The 23,672-nt window shown below is 47.2% G+C and overlaps 1 protein-coding gene across 2 annotated transcripts in view; it reads right to left on the bottom strand.

The window, feature by feature from the left end:
- The window catches only part of FHIP1A (FHF complex subunit HOOK interacting protein 1A), a 392,657-nt gene that overhangs the window by 190,408 nt on the left and 178,577 nt on the right, over window positions 1–23,672 (bottom strand). For both annotated transcript variants that reach the window (XM_086962295.1, XM_086962294.1), the window contains one exon: window positions 6,187–6,423. In XM_086962295.1, the coding sequence (XP_086818421.1) occupies window positions 6,187–6,291 (105 nt within the window). In that variant the 5' untranslated portion in view covers window positions 6,292–6,423. The remainder of the gene's footprint in view (window positions 1–6,186; window positions 6,424–23,672) is intronic.

Below are 23,672 nucleotides of genomic sequence, written 5' to 3'. Positions count from 1 at the left end.
TCCTTTGTGATTGCATACGAAGATTAACCATGAATAACATATCCAGAGCTTGCAAGTCTGTGTAACCTGTAGTGCTGGCCGGCATCATGAGTACTCACGAAGGCAAGACCTGGGGCACCACATGATAGGAGGATGTAGTGGGAGGGGGTCCACAATATCTTGCACTGGGCCTCTTAAGGTATTCTTATGCCAATCAATCAATAAATCTGTGTTTATAAAGCACGCTACTCACCCGTTAGATTCTCAAGGCACTGAGGGGTGGGGGGTGCAGTTCGTTGGGGGCATTCGAAGAGCCAGGTCTTGAGGTCTTTCCTGAATCCGTACAGTGAGCTTGTTCGTTGTCTTGGCTGCAAGGTGGGAGAATGACCTTCCACCCGCTCTGTTCCTGTAGAAGCATGGGACAGTGGCTAGGGAGAAGTTGGCTGATCGTAGGTTTCTCTTGGGTGAGTGGAAGGAGAGGTGGTTGTTGAGTTATTGAGGTCCATTGTTGTGAATGGCCTTGTATGCATGCATGCATGAGCAGCTTGAAAGTTATCCTTCTTTCGGCAGGTAACCAGTGGAGGTCGCGGAGGTGTTGGGTGATGTGGTTGTGCCTTGAATATCGAGGATTAGTCTGGCTGCTGCATTCTGTACGGTCTAGATTTTGCAGAGGATTTTCTTGTTGATTCCGGCATAAAGGGCATTGCTGAAGTGCAATCTGCTAGTGATGAGGGTGAGAGAGACCGATTTCCTGGAGTCAGCGAGTATCGATTAGAATGTTTTACATAGTATGCAGAAGGTGTTGAAGCATGTAGAGAAGATTGCGTTGATCTGGCAATTCATTGTGAACAATGAGTACAATTTGATGCAGAGGTTGCATGCATGGTCTGTCGGGATGGGTGGGTTTTTGAGTGCGGGGGCCACCAGATGTCATCTCATGCTGAGGGGGTGGAGCCGAGGATGAGGGCTTCTGTTTTCTCGGAGTTGAGTGTCAGGCAGCTGTTCTTCATCCAGGTTGCGACGGCTTTCATCCCTTCTTGGCAGTTGTGCCTGATGATGTCGGGTTCCCCTCAGAGGGAGAGGATGAGTTGGGCATCATCCGTGTAGCAGACAATGTTGAGCCTATGGTGTCTGGCGATGGTTGTGAGGCGGGCCAGGTAGACGTTGAAGAGGGTGGGGTTAAGGGACGATCCTTGGGGCACTCCGCATCTGGTCTCTGTTGATTCCGAAAGGGAGGGTAGAAGTCTTATTCTCTGCCACAGGCCTGGCTCACTTTCATGCTTCACATAGCTAATGAAATTCACTACAGACTAGCTCAACTACTGCGAGGTTTCAATCAGACAACATGCACCAACTGTATAGTACTCTGTTGTTGCAGGATCCGTGAAGACAACGTGTGTCACTATTTTGCAGTCAATATTTTACAGTCTTGGAATCATGTTGACGCATGATGTCAGCATCCACACAGAAAACAAGCATCAACTCTATGTTATTTGTTGGTCTCGGGATCTACACAGAAACATGCCTCCAGAGGGTGATGTTTTGCAGTCTCAAGATCAACGCTTAAAGCATGCACCCACAGCATGGAATTTTGAAATCTCAGTTCAAGGTGTTTCCTGAGGAGTGACACCGAAGGACGCTTGGAAAGGCGGCGGAGTCTGCCTGAAAATTCATCAGAACTCCTGCTGGAAGTTACAAATTCTGATACTGATTTGAGTAAAGAAAAAGATGGGGGGAGCTCAGAAACATGGAGCTCTCCTCTTTATGGAGCATCACCAGCAAACAGAATACCTCAAATTACATAAAACAGAATGTTATCTCAACACCAGCAATCCCTCTCCCTTCCTAAACAGACCAGCTCACCTCCATCCTTAAAATCGAACTGTGATTTAAGCAGGGCTTTAAGTGGGATGAAAAATCTGGGGGCCTCTCAAAGGGGTGAGGCTGATGTAATTATGGGTGTGGCGTAAAAAAACACCTAAGCTAAAAATCTGTGCTTATCATAGTGCACCGCCTGTCTGGTATTTTGCTGCTTCTATCATTGCATCAATACAACAAGTAACATTACACCTACAAAAAGCCAGTACCGGTGGCTTTGTCAATGGTTGTTAGCTGCATAAGATAAATAGGAAACAACTATGGCTTTGTTGTAGGTAATATTGAAAATGCTTCCATTCTGAAGCGATCAGATAGAAATAACTATAAACAGTCGCTTAGAAGTTAACTCAAAGGCAGGGAAGGGTGATACTGCTGCAAAGTTAAGAGTGTTTTTTCACCCTGATGGTGATGGCAAAAAGGGAGAGCCTGATAGGGACTCGTTTGAGCACCTGCTTTTTAGAACGGCTGGTGCTGAGCACCGGCAGGACCCGGCCCACTTAAAGCCCTAGATTTAAGGTAGCAATCACTGTCCATGAACACGCATACCATCAATACACAAGACTCTTGTACCAACCTACCCAGCACTCACACAGAGCTGAGCCCCCTATAGATACGAGAGGCACATGCCTAGTGATACAAGCTCTTGTGCTGGCACAATGTTGTTGCCCCTCACTTGAAAACACACTGGTGGTGGAGTAAGTTAGTGTCCCAATGACAATTTTCTTGCCAAAGATTAAGAGTGACGGTATACTTGCTAAGAGATGTTTTACGCCTAAGGCATGCACAAAGTGGAATCTGGCTCAGGGTGCCAGTCTTTCAGGGGGTCCCTGATAGACACAACTCTGTTCTGCAGAGAGTATTGCCCTGATGACCTTGAATAATTCTTAGATTATTTAATATACCATTTTTCCTTTAATTTATTTTTATTGTGGGCGATATGCGAGAGCCTTTTACAGACATTTTGCAGAGAAATGTTCTGTTTATGTTTCATGCAACATCCATACAAAAAAAACGTTCTTTTAGATCAAAACAGGACCTCACATATAAGATATGGGAGGGGGCCACAGAGATTATTTGCAGCAATATTAGTGAACTACTGGTGTGTTAGTTACAATATTGAAAACACACATCACTATCCCTGAATATTTGATGTAAAAACATTTAGAATTTGGACGAGTGTGCCTGTTAGTGATCAGGCCAAAGACTGCATTAAAGATCTGAAATTGAATCATGAATTCAAAACTGTTCCTAACAGGGGCCCCCAAAATACGTCTGGCCCAGGGCCCCGAAAAATCCTTAAGATGTTCCTGTACTTGCTTAGAGCACCAGTGGAATCACAGAAGGAGTGCCTCGCAGACTCCGAGAAAGAGGAATTAGAAAGGAGGGTGGGCTGGGATGCCTCGAGGGGTCCTTCACACAGCCCTGTGCCCTCTGAAGATGAGCTGGTCAAAGATGCCTTCGACTGGTAACGGGGATCTGCAGCACATAGAAAGTCTCCAGATAAACGCATCTTTGCAAACACGATTTCCTTTAGCAACGATACTTTGGATAAGTGTGAGCACATATTGTGAAATTAATAGCCAGTCCTCCCTTGGGAGCTAGTGAAGCTTGACAGTAAATCCTGGCCCTGCACTGCAGAAGGAACTGTGGCGGTGTAGTCCACTGCAGCCCTAAGCAGGGCCGGCGCTAGGCATGGGCAGTATGGGCAGCCGCCCAGGGCCTCGCGCTCAGGTGAGAGGCAGGGGCCCCCCCTGAGGGCCCCCTCCCCACACATTACAATACACATCAGAGATGTCTGGTGTCGACGACCGACCCCGTGGTGGCATTCCTGGGGGTGCAGGGGTGGGGGGGACAAACAGAGTGGGGAAGTCAAAGCGGCAGGGCCAGCAATTAGGGCTCAGAGTGTCAGGGGTGAGGCAACACCTCTCTTAAGTAACAGCCATTCCCTGTCTGCATTTTGTTGCTAGGTGACAGAAGGCCCCTTTGTTTCCAGGACCAGCCGGACACAGGTAAGGAGCAGTGGGTGAGGGGAGGAGGGAGCAGCCAGAGAAACTGGTGCTGGGGCAGTGTTTTAAGAAAGGCCTTGTTACTGCTTCAGGCCCAGGGGAGGGGGCCCCCTTTCCCTGGGCTTTGAAGCACTACAGCAAGCTGCAAGGTCCAGGTGTGGGGCCCCCTTTCCCTGGGCCTCTAAGCACTATAGAAATCTGCAAGGTCAGGGTGTGGGGGCCCCCTTCCCAGCGCCTTGTAGCCACTACTCCCTCTTTCTTTTCCTTTCCTTTATTTGTTCCCCTGTGAAATGAATCCCAAAAAGAAAAACTTTGTTGCTGGAAAGGTCATCTTTTTTGTGACATTTTTCACTTCCGAAGTGCAGCCTTGGGAAAGAAATAAAAAATTCAAACTGTAAAAAATAACTGAAGCAAGACAGAGTGGGTCGAAAAGGGGCCAGATTGATTTTATTCACACCCAAATCACATTAGTGCCACTACACAGAGTTTACCAGTGAAGCGCTACTTTTGTTTTCTTGTCTTTCTCTAAACAGCATTGTTTTCCCCAGGTGGGGAAGTGCACCATTTCTGGATGTACTGCAATACCTCCTTGATGGGCGGACTGGAAAATAAAGTGCATACCGCTGCTCTGTATTCACAAATGTGGTCTTTTTAAACCATATTGCTTTTGTTTTGTAAGGATATATTCAATGGGCATTGAAGCAGGTCCGTAGTCATGGCCTTAACTTTTCATGCAAAAGCACTCATTCATTTCTGAATAAGTGCTAAAGCCTTAAGGTAACCATGTTGTTCCTGCTTACATTTCACATGCTTTAATTAATCTTACATTCCTTATGAGGGTTTGCTTTTTTTCAGAATGTTGTCACTTTTTTTTTAGGCAGCATATTGCTTTTGTCTAGTGCGTAATTTGAAATGAGTCGCCTCTAGGTGTTAGTAGCGGGGCACAATTGGGTTGTAGTTGAAAGCAGTGCGAGTTTCTCTCAGTGGGGTAGTATGGTGTTCAGTGGAGAGAGGATGTGGCACTGTGGTCAGAGCTGCCGAATTTGGAACTGGGGAGCCAGGTTCAGCCTTCATGACCAGTCCACCAGACGAATCTCCCTGAGGGAGCATATTTCCATGCTAGACCTTGGAAGGACCCGCACGACCTTAGAAGCCCTGGTGTCTTAGCACCAGCAGGTGAACCCTAGCAGTGGCAAGTGTGGGTTAACCTTGAAGGCCTGTCTACCACAATCCCTATTGAAGCCCACCGCAAGTCTTTTGGGCAGGCCTACGAAGCAGCACACCCTAGAGCAACAGTGACTCTGTCATTGAGGTCACAGGACCCTTGAGCAGGGAGGCTCCAGGGTGGTGCAAACGGTGAGATCGCATTAAGCGCTGACTTTAGGTCATGTTTGCAAATATATTATGTTTCTAAAAGCACTTGCTGCCTCCTTCCTGGTCTCCAGGAATTTTCGGCAAAAACAAAAATGTCATGAAACTCCGCTGATCAACAATATACATCTTTGTGAGACCTGCACCTAGCTTTTCCATCTAATGAGACAAATGTAATCCATTTAACAGTTTTAAAATATATGGACTTATTTCATTTGTATATTTATCTTTTTGTCCATGTTACTGATATCCACGTTAGGTCTCTTCAGGGATGCCAAATAAGACCAATAGTCCTGCGATGTCACTTTCTATGATGTCACTTCTTGTGATGTTACCAAGGGCGGCTCCTTCACTAGGGCGGAGGACTGACGCCCCACTACTTTCTTGCAAAAGCAGAAACACAAAATGCTAAAACGACCATTTTATGTTTCTGCTTCTAGCACTGCGAGAAAGCAGAAGTGTTTTGTTGGGGGCGGGCGGGTCTGTTTTAGGGCAGGAGAGGATTGCCTTGCCAACTGCTAAGGGCGCTGACTGTTTGGCCAAACCAGTCATGCGCACTCTGGCCTTTCTCTATGTAGGCTGCAATGCAGCCTACATGGGGAAAATGGCCTCCCCATAGGCGCCTGGCTGGTCCTCGTCCTGATCAATCACAACGCTGCCATTGCAGCATTATGATTGGCTTAGAGGAGGGGAGGGAGGCTGCCTGCTTCCAGTTCTCCACCCCCCCTTCCTAACTCCCGCGAGATCCTCCACCCGCGAGTCATGCCGGCTGCGACTGGAAGATATATGCAAATTAGAGGGGCCTCACATCTTCTCTTTCGCCCGGGGCCCCAGGAGTTCTAGGACCGGCCCTGGCCCTAAGCACTGTATTTGTCTCACTGTAACCCCAATTCTGTTTTTGCAGCAATGCATTTGGCTTCACACAGCGTGTAGCAGTCTTTCAATCGATTACCTGAGCCCAGTGGTTCTTGAAGACTATGGTGCGGGTCTCCGAGTCCACTCCCCGCAGGCTCATGGCGTGCGGCTTCCTGGCCACGCTGGCGGCTGATGACATCATTGCGCCCCTCGGGCGGCTCTAAGGCATGTCCAATGCTCATGAACACTGCATTTTCAGTCAGGCATACATAAGGATCATGGTGGAAGTCTCTAGGCAGCTTTGCGGTGATCTAAATGCCTGCGGTACGAAATTCTGAAACAAAGAAAAAACAGTTTAAGTGCATAATAAATCAAGAAATAAATAATTGAAATGAAGCTGAGAACACGAGCATTTAGTTTCCTTAGCACTGAGGTGATGTTAAGTTGTTACTGCAGTAGTAGCAAATTGAAAACACTGTCAAAAATGTAGCTTTGTGAGCAAGTCATGTGATTTATGCTTAGAGCAAGCCTCCTTGCTTTCTAACACACACAGGTCCCAGTCGCCAGGCAACATACTACACACACTAAACAGGGACACACTCTCAGGAGTACACAAGATGTATCTGAACCCGCACAAGGCAGGCGTGTTTGGTGAACCTACTAGGAACCTTTTTCATACATCGACACTTTGAGAAGGATTGGTTTTTAATCTCTGCTTCACAACATCTCATTTCAGAAGCAGCCGTCTACACAACATTTCATAAAGCATACGCTAATCTGTAAATGCTAATTAAAATGTTCAACTCGGCCACGGAGCTGTCGGTGAGCGGATGGATGGGGGTTTAATGACCAAAAACACAGTGGAGCTGCAGTGACATCTAATGTCCATTCAGCACGAGGAGGCCAAATCTCACACAGCGCTGCGAACTAAGCGCAGCCGCTTGTGTGTTTTTAAGGCCTGGAAAACTACTGAAAGCGGACGAGGCATTTATTTATCATCGCATCCTTATACATGCAGGTGGTTCGTGCATATTGTTGGCCACAAATACGTTCTTAATTATTAACGGGACTGCAACTGAATTACAGCAACTTCAATAAAAAATAAAGTTGTGACAACTTTAGTTTTATTGAAGTTGCTGTCAGTAATTCAGTTGTAGTCTTGTTTATAATTAAGAAAGTATGTGTGGCCAACAATGGGCACGAACCATCCATCTGCATTCCTCATCTTTTATGCAAAGCGTCGAAGGAGCTTTCTCAGTGCCTGAACGGAGATTAGAGTCTCACGCCCTTTGTTTTCCCTGTCGCGTGTGTTCTTGAACACGCACAGCAATGGAAAGTGTCAGCACAGCCCGTCTGGGCTCACGCCTCCCTGGCGACGCTGCGCAAGACCACAAGGGTGTCAGTGAATTATGGCAAAATTGATTTATAACATTTACCGGATATTAGAATATGGTAAGATGCTAATGAAAACAGCAACAAAAAAATATACCTAGAAAGAGAAGTGAAATCAATTAATGCAAGGAAGTTATAAACGTGGTCAGCAAACACCTCTCACGAACTGTTTAGAGATTTTTAGATGTATTGTTATAAAAGGATCAGGGCCTCGTTCACTTAGTGGGCAGGGCGGCCATGCTACCCGTGATGGAACTGTGAAAATTCCAGAAAAGAGGCTAGGCAGAGCGTATCTAGTTACAGACAGGTATGTGTGTGCCCCCGCCCCCCATGTATGTTTGGTTTAACCCACGGTAGGTCATATATTAAAAAGTGGATGTGTTGTGCCTCGGCATCAAGGGCCAATGAACCAATACACCAGTGTACGTGCCATTCTTACTTGTGCTGTCCCTCACAGTGCTTTACGGTATCCACGGTGGCAATGCGCGCTCAGGGCAAAGCTTCACGGATCACCCCATTATGGTATTTGATTCGACACTGTGAAGCCCCACCAGTGTGCAAACCCACACTCACCAATCGGAGGCACGTATTCCGTCTAATGCCTGCCAGCCGCAATGTCATTTTCTGGACTTTGGGTGCCCTGAGCAAGACAAATTCTGGGGACTCCTGTAACCTTAAATGTTATTACACATTTTCTGATAACTCAAGTCCCTAACAATATTACATTTCATGTGAAAGGTTAAGGCACAGAAATTAACAGAAGTGAGATAGAAAGTCTGTTTTCCCTGGTGGCTCTGTGGAAGATGGGAGTCTTACAAAAATAGGGTGACCCTGTGTCCAGGGGCGGCTCTAGGTTCATGGTGGCCCTAGGCAGGGAGCGTAGGTAGGGGGCCCCGGAAGAGGGGGTCCGGTTGGGGCAGAGTGCGGAGGCCAGTGAAGAGGGGGGGTCATGGTGTTTGGAAGTTGTATAGAGCCAGAGGCCACCAAATCCCTGCCAGGGGCCCCACACAAATATGTATCCATCCTCAGAGGATTATTATATTAAGGATATATATTGATGTGGTGGCCCCTGGAATTTTGTGGCCCTGTGCAGGTGCACAGCTTGCACATGCCTAAGGCCGGCCCTGCTGTGTCCCTCAGAACCTGAATATATCGTAATAAACAAAAATGGTCCTGCCGGGTTACTGATTACTTCTGCTAGCGCATTAAGTATCGCATATGTCAATTTTGTTATCACAATCGTATCTCAATCGCCTAGACGAGGGAAACATTTTTACAAACAATAAGGCACATGACTCAAATTACTGTCTACTGTGTAAGATTTATCAAAATTATATAATTCGTATACTTTACACATATAATCACAGCTGTCAACACAAGTGAATAATTACAAGTAAGTGGTGAGCAAGTGACATTGGTACTCAGTGCTCAGTGGTGTGAAATATATACATGGTGGTGAAAATTATGTACATGTGGGTAATGGGCCCAATAACATGGGGAAATGCAATGACTCTGCCGACAGATGATTATTCTTTCTTTGTGCAGAGCCTTGGATGATCTGAGCCTAGTGTGGTCGTCGATGTTTCAACCCTATATATGCTCCTGTCGGTAGTCAAGAACGGGTCTGCATCAGGACCCTGGTGGCGGAATCAATTGGGGCCAGGCGGTGATAATCTCGGAAAAATCGGGTCATTCAAAACTGGAAGTCGGTGTACAGGCATCCGTTCTGTAACGCCGCTGCAGTGTCAGTAGACACTTCCAGTTTTGAATGACCCGATTTTTCTGAGATTATGACCGCCTGGTCCCAATTGATACCAGGTCCCGTTCCAGGATTCACTCTGGTTCTTTTAGGGCTGTCCCAAACCCCGCCCCACCCCGTTCTGTCCTGATGAAGACCCGTTCTTGACTACCCAATGAGATATACTTTGCAGATAACACAATACCCATGAACTTCCACTCTGTGGGGGAGGGTAGCTTCAAGTTGTCTCATATGCTTGCAAAGCCAGAACTATCTCAACCTATGCCACTGCTATAGCTGCCCCGGTTGAGCACTTTGCACCACTGACCAACCCCTGCTAGGAGTGTTTCTTAATGTGCCAGTCCTAGATTAATCTGTGGATGTATTCAATGCCCAACTTAAAGAACTTGCTAGAACATGCACCTTGCAGGACGAAGCTGAGGAGATTCATGCATATTTCATGCAAGGGGGCGCCTCTGTAAAACTCAGAAGTCAGACCCTGAGAGAAACAGACAAGTCTTTACCTGACTCTAGGTCAGTCCCTGGAACTCTAGTTCCTGAGTAGCGCCCTTGAAAGTGGCGACAGGCATATGAGACCATGTTTAAAGCCACAAAAGATAATATTTCCCCATTTAAGAACCCTGAACTATCACTGGATGCTAGCCCGAAAGAGCTAGGAACTGTTGTGTTACAAAAACAACCCCGTGGGGAGAGAGCACTCACTGCCTAGACAAAACAAGCTCTGACCCCACCAAACAACGATACTCGCACAACGAAAAAGAGGCAATCTCCATTCTTTGATGGTGTTATCCCTTCCAACTCTCCTTATAGGGGCATCCATTCATGGACAGTAACCCCCACAAACCTTTTATCCCTTTATTTATTCCAAGGGTTGCTGTCAAACTCTCTGTCCCACTTTGAAAAATGGATTCTTCAGTTACAAAAATACTCGTCTCAATTGAACAAGAGGGAAGTGGGAAGGAGGGTGACTTACTAAACATGTTAAATGGTCATTAGATCCTATTAGGTACGTGGCTGTACACAGTTTAACCTGGTGCCTGAGGTGAAATATAATAGAATTCTAGAATGTTGCTTCTGGGGTGGTGCTGTGTCCTAATGCTGTGCAATCTTTAAGCACTTATTAAACAGATGTCAATAAACATGTTGAATAAAAAAAAAAGGAGAAACTCGTTTTCAGTGGTTTATAGACCAAGATCGCAGAATCTAGGTGATTGCCTATCAATAAACACAAGGCCCATTAACTGCGGACATTAAAACAGAAGAATACGTCACAGTAATTTAGGAATAATGTAGTCCGTGGCTTATGTAACTAGACACATTCATGTTGCCACTGAGAAGGATAACTTCAGCTTGCAATCCAAGCTGCCCGTGATGGAAACTGGAGATCTTTGACCTTGAACACGACAACACACAATCAAAAACCACACAAATTCTTAGGTCACTCTATAATTTGTGGAATGAACTAGCAGTGACATCAGAAGTCTGTCTGCTCAGTAGCGGCGGTCTGTGCAGGTAAGCATGGTGGGGTGCGGGGGATGTCGACAGACGACAAAATAGGAAAAATTAAATAAATAAATCCTAACCTGTCATCTCCCGACATCCCCCGCCCCACTGCGCTTACCTGCGCCGACTGCCGCTAAGGGTTAGTTAGCTCTGTAGTCATTCCACAAGGCCTTGCACTAAGAAGGATTCAGCTAGCCAACGTCGGACACTAGCAGATTGTAAAAACCAAAAGCAAATTTAGGTGTTAAGTCTGGTGTCCTGGCCTGGATGAAATGGTGGAAAGCACTGTCAAGTGTACAGTCGTCCTGACCCCCTAAACTGAAAATGGGCTTCATTTCAAGGTCAGGTGTTCTTAGAGTATTCAATCAATCAATCAATCAATCAATGACACTTATAGAGCGCGCTACATACCCGTAGGGTCTCAAGGCGCTGGGGGAGGGGGGGTGCCGCTACTGCTCGAACAGCCAGGTCTTCAGCTTCTTCCTGAAGGAGAGGTGGTCTTGGGTCAGGCGCAGGTCGGCCGGGAGGGAGTTCCAGGTCTTGGCGGCCAGGTAGGAGAAGGACCTTCCTCCTGTAGTCGCTCTTCGGATGCGGGGGACGGCGGCGAGGGCGTGGTTGGCTGATCGGAGGTGGCGTTTGGGAGCGTAGAAGTTGATGCGGCTGTTGAGGTAGCTCGGGCCTTGGTCGTGTAGGGCTTTGTGTGCGTGGGTGAGGAGGCGGAAGGTGATTCTTTTGTTGACGGGGAGCCAGTGAAGGTCTCTCAGATGTCCGGAGATGTGGCTGGTTCGTGGGATGTCGAGGATGAGTCTGGCTGAGGCGTTCTGGATCCGCTGGAGTCTCTTCTGGAGCTTGGCGGTGGTACCGGCGTAGAGGGCGTTGCCGTAGTCCAGTCGGCTGGTGACGAGGGCCTGGGTGACGGTCTTCCTGGTCTCGGTGGGGATCCACCAGAAGATCTTCCGTAGCATGCGTAGGATGTTGAAGCACGCCGAGGAGACGTTGTTGACTTGCCTGGTCATGGAGAGGGAGGAGTCCAGGATGAAGCTCAGGTTGCGTGCATGGTCTGTCGGTTTGGGTGCGGTGCCCAGGGCGGGAGGCCACCAGGAGTCGTCCCAGGCGGAGGGAGAAGAGCCCAGGATGAGGACCTCCGTCTTGTCAGAGTTCAGTTTCAGGCGGCTGGTCGTCATCCACTCGGCTACCTCTTTCATCCCTTCGTGTAGGTTGGCTCTGGCGGTGGCGGGGTCGTTGGTCAGGGAGAGGATCAGCTGGGTGTCGTCGGCCTAGGAGATTATGCTGAGGTTGTGTTGGCGTGCGATGGCCGCGAGGGGGCTCATGTAGACGTTGAAGAGGGTGGGGCTCAGAGAGGATCCTTGAGGGACGCCGCAGATGACTTCGGAGGCCTCTGACTTGTACGGTGGTAGGCGGACTCTCTGAGTTCTTCCGTTGAGGAAGGAGATGATCCATTCCAGCGCCTTGTCCTGGATTCCGACGTTGCTGAGGCGCTGTACTAGGGTGCGGTGGCAGACAGTGTCGAATGCCGCGGAGAGGTCTAGGAGGATGAGGAGGATGAGGGTATTAGGGCCTAGATGTAGGTAATAGCAATTTACCAAATGGTAAATACCGAATTTTACAGATTCGGTATTCACTATTCGGTAATTGCTATGTAGGTAAAATAATCGGTAAAATTACCGAATCTGTATGATTCGGTAATTACCGATTCTGTAATTACAGAATCGGTATTTGCCATTGATTCCTATGGGCCTTGAAGCCCATAGGTATCAATGGCAAATACCGATTCTGTAATTACAGAATCGGTAAAATTACCGATTTTGCAAGGGTGACAGGGTGTCACTTTGACACCCTGTTGCACCCCTGTTTCTGGCTTGTGTGCCATTTGACACACAGACATGCCCTTAGGGCATGTCTGTGTGCCACATGGCACAGGTGTACATGCACAGATGTGCATGTACACTGGAATTCGTTATTTACCATGGAATAGTATTCCATGGTAAATAACGATTCGGTAAGGGCCTGTGGCACTGATTACAGTGCCACCTACATCTTGATTTACAGAATCGGTAAATTTACCGATACGGTATTTTACCGATTCTGTAAATTTACCGAATCGGTAAATATACCCATTCTGTAAATAAAATGCCCCCTACATCTTAAAAGCCAAATACCGGTCGGAAACGGCCGAAATCGGCCGTTTCCGACCGGTATTAAGGCTCCTACATCTGGCCCTAGGTCTCTCTAAAGCTCAAGCTTCTCAAGGCAATGCATGTCAACCTGTATGTTTCATGAGAACCCTTGGTAAGCCAATAATGATGGCCCCTGCTGCAGTACATAGCGTAGGAGGGGCCTTTTGGACTTTTCTAAAAGAAAACAGATTGACTCGGCATGCTGCTCCAGATTGTGCCCCTAACAAGTTGTGTGTTAGCTGTCTGGTTATTTGATGTGCCTCTCCTCCATACCACATAGGCTCCCAAATCCCCTTTGTTTCAGCATGCACTTTACATACAATACATATATGATGTATGCATCTTGTGCATGTGCGCTATGTTCTATTACTGTACATTAAATATATGTAAAATGTACTCAACTCCACTTCCAAAGGTCACTGTAGTCATTAAAATTGTTCTTCGTGTGAATGTATTTTACGTGTGTTCGAAGCCTTCCCTTAAACATGTAAATCTGGTCACCACTTACCTACATGATTCTCACAGACACATTCCCTATCCAAGGTTTCTGTACAAATGTCATCATACATTCTTCAGTACATTCTACAGGATTACTTTCGGTGCTTAAAAACATGATAAAGTAGCTTTGAAAATGAATTAACATATGACTTTTAAGTAGTGTCTTCCATTGGTTATGGTACAGTTAATCATAAAAAGTTGCCATCCCGAATGGCATAGGGTGTAAACGGATTAATCACGAGCTTTCCGAACCATTGCATGCTATGTTTCACCCAGTCTGTGTATTGTACTAAAGGTGTTTGAAGCCACTGTTAAAAAAGAACGTTAAAAAAACACGTGGCTTGGACGACAAAGAAGATGGTCATCTAGGTCCGAGGGCTCCGTGAACCCTGAGAAACTAAGGCGATTATAAGAAGCCAAACACGAGGTTTTAACCTTGGAAAAGGAGCCAACGAGATACGAAGATCAGGGCTAGAAGGTGGTAGGAGCCGGCAGTCTCGGAATAAGCCCAAATAGCCAAAAACGTACTTTTGGAGCCACAGCGGGGAAGCGAGAAGAGAAGCAAGATGGCGATAGGGTGGTGCTAAGAAGAGGAGAAGCCGAGTCGGGTCGAGTCAAGCGAGGCTGTGTTTCCCCACCAAGCGACAAGCCTGAAAGTCAAGCACACAAGCGGAGCGGAGAGGAGTAACGGGTGGAAGGAAAGGAAACGCAAACGAGCTGCAACGTGCTGGTGCTCAATCGAAGAGCGGAAGAGCGGAAAAAAAAAAGCTGAAAGGGCAGAGGCGGAAGGTGGAAGCCCATCTACAAGGGACACACCCGAGAAGGCACGCCGTAACCACCTACCGGGGAAGCTCGGTCGACAACTGAAACCGAAAGTACCGGACGTAGGCAGCCATTACAAGGCGGAAGCAGAAGAACAAAAGCAGAAACGGAAGTACGTAACCTGAGAGGGAAGAAGCGGAAACGACCTGAACGACCTGGTGAACAGGAAGCGGAAACGACGGTGCGGGGTCAGGCACGAAGAAGGGACACCACAGGCGAGCTACGACCCACATCCCCTCCGCCGAGGCACACAATCCGGGCATATGCTACGCAACCGAGTGAGAACCGGATGGAAGTGCCCCCCCCCCCTGAAGGTAGGCGAGAAGCACGCATGCCTCACACGCTCCAACTCGAAATCCCAAATAGAGGAGGAGTCTGCCGCACAGCGCTCTGCTCGAGCATACCCTGAAGCACCAAATTGCGTATAGCATCAGCTTTCAGCAGCGAGCTCAGGGTTAAGGGCGACAGGCTCTCTTGACATTTTAATAGACTGCAATCAACCAGGTGTGTTTCGACCTGGTGTGCAGAGCCAACACCGCGCTCACTGCCAGCAAGAGGCTTGGACAAGGGAGAGAACAGCTAAAAAAGAAGCCCAACAGGGGTGAACGAAGTGAACGAGACAAACAAGGAAAGGGGATCAGCACAGGCTCCGAGGCCCACAATTGGCAGCAATACGCAGAGGGGGCAGAGGTGCTATTCCCCACCGCAACTGGCGTCTGAGGGCATACGCCTCACACGATCCAGACCCGAAGGATCCCAACAAGGAGGAAAGACAAACGAGACAGGACGAGACACAAAAACATTTACACAAACAAACAGAGCAGAGCCAACACGCAACCGCTTCCCAAAACGGCCAAAACTAGCATCAAGACACTGTACAAGACAACGTATTAAAAGGAACAACCAAGCAACCACTCTGGCAAACAAGCATAAGAAAGTGCACGATTCGCACAGCAACGTGCAGCAACGATCTAGACAGAACTGACGGTACCAACCAACAACAACAAGGCAAGTGTACAGAAACAAGCCAAGGAAAACAACCAAAACCCGGAGACCAGCAGGCGCTCTGCCACACTGCCAGCGTAGTGACAAGACAAGGGGAGAGACAGTTGAAACACCCCATCAGAGGCGAACGAGACAAAGCAAGCGCTGGAGGGGGCAAGAACAAAAACAAAAACCCGGCACATCAAAGTTCCAAGCCGCTTCCGCTATAATTGTGCGGTGCAAGCAACAGAACAAGCACAAGCCACACAACGAGCAAGTGCGAGGGCAACAGGCACCTTCAGCAGCCGGAGCAGATCACAACTAAGGAAGATGGCCGAGGGAAAGAGCACAAACGACCTGAAGAAGCCAAGGAAGGACAACATGGACTCCCGGGGAAGCTCAAACAGAGACTGCAACACTAGAAACAGTGTTGAAAAGAATCAACGAAGTTAAAGATGTTGCAAGAGAAACCAAAAAGACGATAGATAACATGCAACTAGAGCTAGCTGCGATCCGGGCGGACCAGCACAACACAAATACCAGACTGGAGAAGTGAAGAGCAGGATAAGTGAGGTTGAAGACGCAACAAACAAGAACATCAAGGTCACGGAGGGGCACGCAAAGATAGCCAAGACAATACAGAAGCAGCTGGCGGAGCAGGACGACAGAGCAAGAAGGGGCAACATCAGAATCCTATGAGTCCCGGAAGGCCTGGAGGAAAAGGAGAAATCCTGCGCAGCAATGCTCGAAGACATGCTCCCCAAACTCACGGGCCTGAACTTTGAGAGGCAGTTTGAAGTCAACAAAGCATATAGAGTACCGGCAGGGAAACCAGCCACGGGGAGGCCTAAAAGAGCAATAATCTGCTCTCCATTAAGAGCGGAGCACACTGACGCGATCTTCGCCTTTGCAAGAAAAAAACAAAACCTCACTTGGGCGAGCAACAAGATCGTGCTCACACAAGACTACTCGAAAGCCACGGTAGAAGCCAGGAAAGGCTTCCTAGCCATGAGAGAAGCATTGCGGAAAAGGAACCTCACCTACTCTTTCACTGGTCCGGCCCGATTCAAAGTCACAGACAACTGGAGATCTGTTACTTTCGAGGATCCGGAGGAACTCAGACGCTACATGACAGGACCACCGACCGAAGAGATGGAGGCGAGTGGCCAAAGCCAAAGCGCCCCGAAAAGAAGTGCCTCACCGGGCGGGGAAGAAAAATCGGACTGAGCCCCACAGATAGAATCAAGCGCAAGAAACTACCTCAAGACAAAGAACTATGATCAACCTTAAGACGCCCAGCCTTAATCTCAAGAGACCAAGTCAAAGAACACTATACCGACACCTACCTCATAGCTCGAATGAAGGAACTCTAAAAGACACTGTCTCTGGCAGGGAAGAACGCCAACCCAGCGAGCATGAACAGAACGTAATAACAGAACGATGAAGGACTACGAAATCAGCAACCAATCTACCTCAGGGAGTCCCGGAGCAAAGGAACTTTGTTGTCGCACACCCACTATGCAAGTAAGGGGGGGAGGGGGGAGGGAGGGGAGGGGGCGAGGAAGGGGGAGGGGGGGTGCGGGGTACACACACATGGGCTGATACCATTTTCTTTTCTTTTCCTATCTTTCTACACCCTTATTCTTTTCCTGGAGAGAGCGGACAGGGAACCAAAACAAAGAACTAAGACAAGTAGGAACCCAACAGGCAGCCAGCTAGGCAAGAACGGAAAATGACACACAACACGAGCCACAATCTCAAGACGGACATCAGAGTAGTGTCAATGAACGTTAAGGGTCTCAACCACCCAGTTAAAAGGAGGAAAGTCCTAGAACATCTGTCCAAACTAAAAAGTGATATCTATGTCCTGCAGGAGACTAGGCTAGGGAAAGAGGACATAGACCGCCTAAAGGCCAGCTGGATAGGTCACGTAATAGGATCACCAGCAAAGAACAAAAAAAACGGGGTCATTACAATACTTAGTAAAAAGTCAAAACTAACACCGGCCAAAACAAAGAAAGACACGGAGGGGAGATTACTAATCACTAGCCTGCTCAGGGGGGAGGAACCTATACATGTGGCAAACATATACGGACCCAACACGGAGGATAAGACATTCTGGGAACAGACAGGCAAGGAACTAGAGGCACTACCTTTAGGAGAGCTACAAATAGTAGCTGGAGATATGAACCAAGTACTGGACCCAGCCATAGACAGGCACCCACAAAGACATAGCCAGAATACACAGAGGGGCAACCCGTTACGGAACCTCTGCTCAAAACTCAGGCTAGCAGACCCATGGAGACTACAAAACCCAGATGAGAGTGAATATACCTTTTACTCAAACCCACACAACTCCTACAGCAGGATCAACTATATACTCATTTCGGACACTCGCACACACCTCATAGAACACACGGAGATAGGCCCAAGAACGATCTCAGACCACTCTCACATCTGCCTAACTCTAACGGGCAAACACAACGAGCGCCCAACACGGAGATGGAGGTTCGACGATGACCTTCTTAAAAACACAAACAGCACTGCTGAAATAGAACTAGCCCTAATAGACTACCTCACAAACAATGACACCACAGACATAGGAAGAGAGACACTATGGGACGCACTGAAAGCCACTGTAAGAGGGACCATAATCAGTATCAAGGGAAGGCAGAACAAAGAAAGAAACAAAAAGATAACTGACCTAGAGAGCGAAATCAAAAAACTAGAATCAGGACACATAGCCAACCTAGAGGACAGAAACACCCTCACGACCCTAACAAAAAAAAGTACGAACTGAACAAGATCCTTAGTGAAAGGGCAGGGACCTGGATTAACAAATACATTGCAATAAACTTGTGCTCGGCCAACAGAGCAGGTAAAGCACTTGCATCGTACCTTAAGGGCAAGCAGAGGCAGCACACAATAGCAGTCGTCAGGGACAGCACGAACAAATCACACACAATGAACAAAGGAATACTAGACACCTTCAGAGACTTTTACGTGCAGCTTTACAAAAAAGACGAAACGCTAAGTGCAGATGGGGGGAATGGACTACTGGAAAACATCACAACTCCAGAACTGACAGAAGCACATAGGGAAACACTAGACCCAGAAATAACCGGAGATGAGATAGAGAGAGCGGTCAAAAGTCTGAAGGATAAAAAGGCTCCAGGGCCTGATGGGTTCACAGCCAAGTACTACAAACACTACATCACAACACTCAGGCCAACGATGACATCAGTGTTCGCAAGCTGTATACATAAAGGTCGCATGATCCCATCGATGGCCGAAGCCAACATTATAGTGATCCCAAAGGAAGGCAAAGATGCACAACATCCGAAAAACTACAGACCAATCTCACTCATTAATGTTGACTGCAAAATATACGCCAAGATCCTCGCTACCAGGCTCAACACATACCTTCCATCCCTCATACACTGCGCGCAATTGGGATACCTGAAGAACAGGATGTCCCACGACAATACAAGATTACTATGCCACGTAATCAACCACGTGACCAAAAGCAACAACGCGGCGGTCATGATCGCCCTTGACGCAGAAAAAGCATTTGACAGAGTGTCATGGCCTTACCTAGACCAATGTATGCAAAAATTCGGCCTAGGCCAACACTACAGGAAGATGGTAATGGCACTGTACAATGAACCCAAAGCCCGAGTGGTAGTGAATGGAGGCACGTCAGATCTACTAGACCTCAAAAGAGGGACGAGACAGGGCTGCCCGCTATCTCCAGGCCTCTTCCTACTAGCTATTGAACCCTTACTCAACATGATACGATCAAACCCAGACATTAGAGGCATACCTGTAGAGGGAGAATCTTTCAAGTTAGCAGCGTATGCGGACAATGTCCTCATTGTAACAGAAGACCCGGATAGATCTATTAAAGCACTAATGGACACCATAGATCAGTTTGCACAGGTGTCGGGGTACAAACTTAACAGAGAGAAATCTGAATGTAAACCACTGAACATCCACACCAACAAGACTGCACTGGGGTCCTCAGGTCTAACTTGGCAAAAGAAAGCCATTAAGTACCTGGGCCTCCTTTTCGAGAGGGACTTGCGGACCACATTAGACCAGAATGAACAAGCAATTTTGCACAAAATCAAGGAGAAACTAGAGGGATGGTCACCAAAATTCCCTACATGGTGGGGAAGGGTTGAGACCATCAAAATGATGGTCACCCCTATGGTCAATTACATGCTCAACATGCTACCACTAACCAACACACCTGACTTTCACAAAAAATTGGACAAACTACTGAACACATTTCTATGGAGAGGAAAGAAACCTAGAATCAGCCTTCAGAAACTTAGACTCCCCAAGGCACTAGGAGGTCTGAACATAACAAACTTCAGAACCTTTCAAACAGCCTGCTAGGCAAAACAAGGTCTGTACTGGATATCACCAAAGAGTGATTACACCCGGCCTGGCACTCCTTAGAATGGAGACTACTAGGGGGGATGGAACCCGTGGCACTACTCACAGCGACGAAACACCCCGCAATCAAACAGAACGCAATCCTTAGGAACACACGACTGGCCCTACTAAAATTAGATAAACTACTAGACACTAGCGTCAGACAAACTCAGCTAGAGTCGCTCTGGCACAACCCTATAGAAATAAATCACTGGATATGCACACTTGGTAATGACATGGCATAACAACGGTGAGCCAGCTACAGGAGAAAGGGATTCAAACAGCTTTTGACACACTCAAAGAACAGTACAACTTTGACAGCGTAGAGCTCTATAACTTCCTTAAAATAAGAGTGGCAATAGCCAAAGCAGGCATAAACACGCTCACTCCATCAATAATACAATGCGCTAACAGCCTGAACATAACAGGACACCAAGTAGCGCACATATACAGAGCCATGAGCCCCAAAACCTCCAAACTAAATAACAAAACTATAACCCAATGGGAAGTAGCAGCAGGGAGAGAGCTAAGTGAGAAGGAAAGGGCAGATCTATGGTCCTCCACATCAAGAAGGAAGGTGACAACAACTCTAGACCAGACAAAATTCTGGCTAGTACACAGGGCCTACTGGACCCCAGCACGCCTAGCCACCATGGGAATCAGAGAGACCGACTCCTGCTGGAACTGCAATAAGCAGAAGGGAGACCTGGCACACCTCCTCTTCCAATGCACCAAAACCAGGAAGTTCTGGAACTCCATAAATACTCTAATCAATGACGTAACAGGAGCCACACTATCACTGGACTTTCACCACCTAATTCTGGGATACACCGACCCATCCATAACATCCGAAAATGACAGAGACCTGATTGACCTCCTGCTCACAGCGGCGGTCAAAACGGTGTTGAACAATTGGAAGGACACAGCAAAAGCCACCTTTAAAGCTTGGTTCAACTGGGTCATTTTCCTAAGAGGAGCCGACACCATAACAACCAACAGCCAAACGAACTCAGGGAAAAAGAGCGAGATATGGCTGTCGCTAGACAACTACCTGTCCTCTCATAAGCCACCCTAAACGCCAGGACTAGGCAATACTGCATAAACAACACACGCATCCTACTCTACCAAACAATGCGCCTCACTCTCTCTACTCTCTATACCCCCACACCTCTTCTTCTTTTTTTCTCTCTTCACACCACCAGGGGTGCGAAAAAATAATCAGACAGGCTGTAAGGGGGCACGGGGGAAACTTGAAAACTTGCAAGCTGGACGAGAAGAAGAAGAAGCAAGCTGGTGAATGGACTGACACAAGCCAAACTGACACAAGCCAATCGAGATAATGCTTGCCCACCCCCACCCCGGGTGCGCTTTTTCTTGGTCCCTGTTTTTTTTCTTTTTCCTTCCCCCATGTGTTTCACCCTGTACCATGTAAATATGCTCTTTATTTTCAATAAAAATTACTGAAATAAAAAAAAAAAACACGTTGGCGTCATTAAAGTACAAAAGTTAGTTGAAGTAATTTTACCAGCAGGAAAACTTCGTCACCTCCAGCATGTCCGTACTGTCCAGTGCCTCAGGTTCTAAGATGTAGAGTTAATGCGGTTACCATTTCACCTCACTGGGATAAAAACCCTGTGTGAGCAATGAGCCGGCCTGTCACTTTTTTTTTACTAGCCAACAAAAGCGCACAATTATTTTTCAGTATGTGTAGCCCAACTTAGGCAATGCTTGCACAGAAAAGCCTAGAACAAGTGTGAATATCGTATTTCATTCCAGTGTGTTGTGCTCTTACTTAGGGCACTTAACACTGGCACAAAGAAATCCCTTGTTTGGGAACGGCAAGGGTGTGAGAAGCTCAATGGGAATGGAATGCTGAACACACTCAACAGCTGGCGGACGCGCTGAGGTTGTAACACGGATTCTGGTCACAGAGAGGTGATCATTCTCAGGATTCCAGCCCAAGGTGGTCATCTAAACGAACACGCAACTTTTTCAATCCATAACCAATGGGGAAAATGTAATCCACAGAAAGCAGTAATAATCTACCCAAAACAGAGGAGCAAATCGGAATCAATGACTGAATGGGGCAGAATAGAGACGGTGCAGAAGATTTCTGTCCAGAAAACCTAGCACGGCCAGGAGCAGTATGCACCATCTTGTTTGTCTGATGTTTTTGTCCTAGGGGTGGCGAGTTACCATACAGAATGAATACACTTACCTTTTCCGCCGCCGCTCTGTTTCCGTTTCTCTTCTCCAGTCCGGTCTGGTATAAGCTGAAGGAAGCACCCGGGCACACAGGCTCTCCTGAGCCAATCACAATGCTGCAATAGCAGAGTTCTGATTGGTCTGAGTGTCGTGGATTGGCGCTCAGATCATAAGAGGGAGCCTATGCATATTCCCCAACAGGCTGCAATGGACAGCCTGGTGGGGACTATGCAAAATGCACATGACTGGCTGGCTGGGACAAAACGCAGTTCAAGCAGTCATGCGCACTTAGTGTGCACAGTCCACTCCTCCCCCCTGTGCCACCAGCCCCGCCGCAACCCAGCCCCACCCAAAAATAAAATTATAATAACATTGTTATTATCATTTTATTTTGCCCTCCTTCACTGCTCTAAGAGCAGTGGGGCGACACTCCTCCGACTTAGCAGAAGAGCCGTCACTGCACTACACACCATGTCATAACATCTGGTATGGCACAGTTCAGTCCATTACACTAGGCGAAGTCATACAAAAGAATTAAGAAGGCAGACAGACTCCCATGCACTTACACCCTGTGGGGGAGGATATCTTCAAGTGGTCTCATATGTCTGCAGAGGCAGGTCTGCCTCAACCTATTCCACCAATGTGGCCACCCCGAATGAGCACTTTGCCCCACTGGACAACCCCAGCTATGAATGTTTCTTATTGTGCAAGTCCTAGATTAATCTGTGGATGTATTCCATGCCTGACTTAAAGAACTTGCTAGAACATGCACCTTGCATGAGGAAACCGAGAATATTCATGTATGATTCATACTGCCTATATAATATATATATATATTTGACCCCACGAACAACGATCCTCACATATCGAAACAGAAGCAACCTCAAAACTGTGATGGTGCCATCACTTCCACCTCTACTTATATGGGCATCCATTCATGGTCAGTAACCACCAGCAATCTTTGATTCCTTTATCTAAAAAAAAAGGGTGCTTTCAAAGCCTCTAACCCAAATTGAAAAATGAATTCTTCAATTAGAAAAATACTGATTCTCAATTGAACAATAGAACAATGGGGAGGAGGGTGACCTACTAAATATATTAAATGGTCATTAGATCTTACTAGTATGTGGCTTTACACAGTTTAACCTGCTGCATGTAGTGAAACATAACATAATTCTAAAATGTTCTGGATTCCAACTGAGAGCACAACAAATGGTTCTCACGTATAAAAAGGATCCAAAAAACGTTCTGTTCGTGGAAGCCTTGCTCGACCATGCAGTCATCGGCAGGATCAGAAATGTTGATCAACCCATGGGCAGGATGAGATCTCTTCCCCATCAATTGACTCATCCCTCCTACTCTCGAACAATATCACACAAGATCCAACTCCATGGAGGACTAATCAAGACACCACTTGGAGAGACATCCCAACAGTTTCATGACCAGCCCGCCTTGTGCAATGCATACACAACACTGAATGAAGACCGCAAAGTAACATGTAAATGCACAAAAAAATCTTCAAAATAAGAAAATAAACATTGGCACACGCCACGCTTCACAAGTCCTCAGAAGATTAACCTACAAAAGACTCCTCTCATACAGGTGCCTATGGACCACAAACAAGCACAGGAACAGGAAGGTCTTTGTTTTGAGGCTGCAATGTTTGTAAAGATATTTGTACAGTAGATCGATAAGGCTCAATTCAAGTAGATTAATGTTTAGCTCGAACATTGGTTAAATGAAAAAGATTGTTATCAAAGGCATCCCAGTAATGTTTACTTA

The sequence above is a fragment of the Lissotriton vulgaris genome, chromosome 3_1 (genome assembly GCF_964263255.1).
Source record: "Lissotriton vulgaris chromosome 3_1, aLisVul1.2, whole genome shotgun sequence".
In the NCBI taxonomy this organism is placed as follows: Eukaryota; Metazoa; Chordata; class Amphibia; order Caudata; family Salamandridae; genus Lissotriton; species Lissotriton vulgaris.
The sequence above is the reverse complement of the archived record's forward strand: the minus strand, read 5'-3'. Positions and strand labels throughout refer to the sequence as shown.